Genomic DNA, 2,500 nt, shown 5'->3' on the forward strand with positions numbered 1-2,500 from the left:
TTGTTCATCTTGTTGTTTGAATTTCTCTGCATCAGCAACCATTTTTTCAATTTCTTCTTTTGAAAGACGACCTTTATCATTGGTAATTGTAATCTTTTGTTTGTTACCAGTTGATTTATCTTCAGCTGATACATTTAAGATACCATTTGCATCAACATCAAATGTAACTTCAACTTGTGGTACACCTCTTGGTGCTGGTGGAATACCAGAAAGTTCAAATTTACCCAATAAATTATTATCTTTGGTCATAGCACGTTCACCTTCATAAACTTGAATTAATACACCTGGTTGATTATCAGAGTATGTAGAGAAGGTTTGAGTTTTCTTACATGGAATTGTTGTATTTCTTGGAATAAGAGTTGTCATAACACCACCAGCAGTTTCTAAACCCATTGATAATGGTGCAACATCTAACAATAAAAGATCAGCAACTTTAGCACCACCTTCATTTGAAAGAATTGCAGCTTGTACAGCGGCACCATAAGCAACAGCTTCATCTGGATTAATTGATTTATTCAATTCTTTACCATTGAAAAATTCTTGTAATAATTGTTGTACCTTTGGAATACGAGTTGAACCACCAACTAAAACAATTTCATGAATTGATTTCTTATCCAATTTACTATCTTTTAATACTTTTTCAACTGGATCTAAACAACCACGGAAAAGATCAGCACAGAGTTCTTCAAAACGTGCTCTAGTAATTGAAGTATAGAAATCAATACCTTCAAAGAGTGAATCAATTTCAATTGAAGCTTGAGCAGATGATGAAAGAGTTCTTTTGGCACGTTCACAAGCAGTTCTTAAACGACGAACAGCACGTTGATTACCCATAATATCTTTTTTATGTTTACGTTTAAATTCATCAACAAAGTGAGAAACGAGACGATTATCAAAATCTTCACCACCTAAATGAGTATCACCAGCGGTGGCTTTAACTTCAAATACACCATCTTCAATGGTAAGGAGAGAAACATCAAATGTACCACCACCTAAATCGAAAATTAAAATATTCTTTTCACCAGAACCTTTCTTTTCTAAACCATAAGCAATAGCAGCAGCAGTTGGTTCATTAATAATACGTTGAACATTTAATTTTGAAATTGTACCAGCATCTTTGGTTGCTTGACGTTGACTATCATTGAAATAAGCTGGAACGGTAATTACAGCATTATTAATGGTTTTACCAAGATAAGCTTCAGCGGTTTCTTTCATTTTTAAGAGTACCATTGAAGAGATTTCTTCTGGTGAGAAAACTTTAGTTTCACCTTTGAATTCAACTTGAATATGTGGCTTATCACCATCCTTTGGAATAACTTTGAATGGCCAATGTTTCATATCACTTTGAACTTCTTTGTCACTAAATTTACGACCAATTAAACGTTTAGCATCAAATACTGTATTGGTTGGATTCATTGCAACTTGATTCTTTGCAGCATCACCAATTAAACGTTCTGTATCAGTAAATGCAACATAAGATGGAGTGGTTCTATTACCTTGATCATTTGCAATAATTTCAACACGATCATTTTGCCAAACACCAACACATGAATATGTTGTACCTAAATCAATACCAATTGATGACATTTTTTAATATTTAATTATTTAATATTCTTTTATAAAAAAAAAAAAAAAATTTTAAAATGTTAATAAAAAATAATTATTTAATAAAAAAAAAAATAAAGTAATAATAATAATAAAAATAAAAAAAATAAAAATTTGGAATTTATTAAAAAAAAAATAATATATATATATATATAAAAATATATAATAAATTAAATAATACAAAAAAAAAAAATAATTATTATTATTATTTTTTTTGTTGTTCAAATTAAATAAAAAATATAAAAAATATAAAAATTTTTATTCTTGATAGTGTGTGTGTGTTTGTTTGTTTTGAATGTGTTTGTGTGTTTTTGTTTGGTAACTTACTATATGTATGTGTGTGAATTAAAAAAAAAATTATTATTTATTTATTTATTTACAAAAATTTATATACAAAAAAATTAATCTTTATATATTTATACTATTATTATTATTATAAATTAAATTGAACTACTGAATTAACAATAATGAAAGATTTTTATTTGGGGTTTAAATAATTTTTTTTTTTTTTTAAATTTTCAACCACTGGATTTTTTTTTTGGTTTTTGGATGAAATTTAAAAAAAAATCCATAAATTTTTATCGTAAAATTTTGAGATTTAATGGGATTTCACATAGTTTCACCCAAAAAGGTTTCAAGATCCCAAATAAAAATTTTTTAAATTTTTTTTTTTTTTTATTTTTTTTTTTTTTATTTTTATTTTTATTTTTTTATTTTTTTATTTTTTTTTTATGTTGAATCGTAAAAAAAATTAATTTTTTTAAAATTTTTTTCCTTATTAATTTTTTACGATCCAATGAACGCATGTGATTAATTTTATTGAATTAAAAAAAAAAAAAAAAAAAAAAAAAAAAAAAATAATGATAATAATAATAATAAATAAATACAATGAATT

At 25.4% G+C, this 2,500-nt stretch overlaps 1 protein-coding gene across 1 annotated transcript in view; it reads right to left on the reverse strand.

Annotated features, from left to right (window-relative positions):
- Nucleotides 1–1,587, reverse strand: part of hspB (heat shock protein) — a gene marked incomplete at both ends in the record, with an annotated part of 1,923 nt that extends 336 nt beyond the window's left edge. The window contains one exon of the mRNA XM_641525.1: nt 1–1,587. This exon is cut by the window's left edge and continues 336 nt beyond it. Coding sequence (XP_646617.1) covers nt 1–1,587 — 1,587 coding nt within the window.
- Nucleotides 1,588–2,500: the final 913 nt, after the last annotated feature.

The sequence above is a fragment of the Dictyostelium discoideum genome, assembly GCF_000004695.1.
Source record: "Dictyostelium discoideum AX4 chromosome 1 chromosome, whole genome shotgun sequence".
Lineage (NCBI taxonomy): Eukaryota > Evosea > Eumycetozoa > Dictyosteliales > Dictyosteliaceae > Dictyostelium > Dictyostelium discoideum.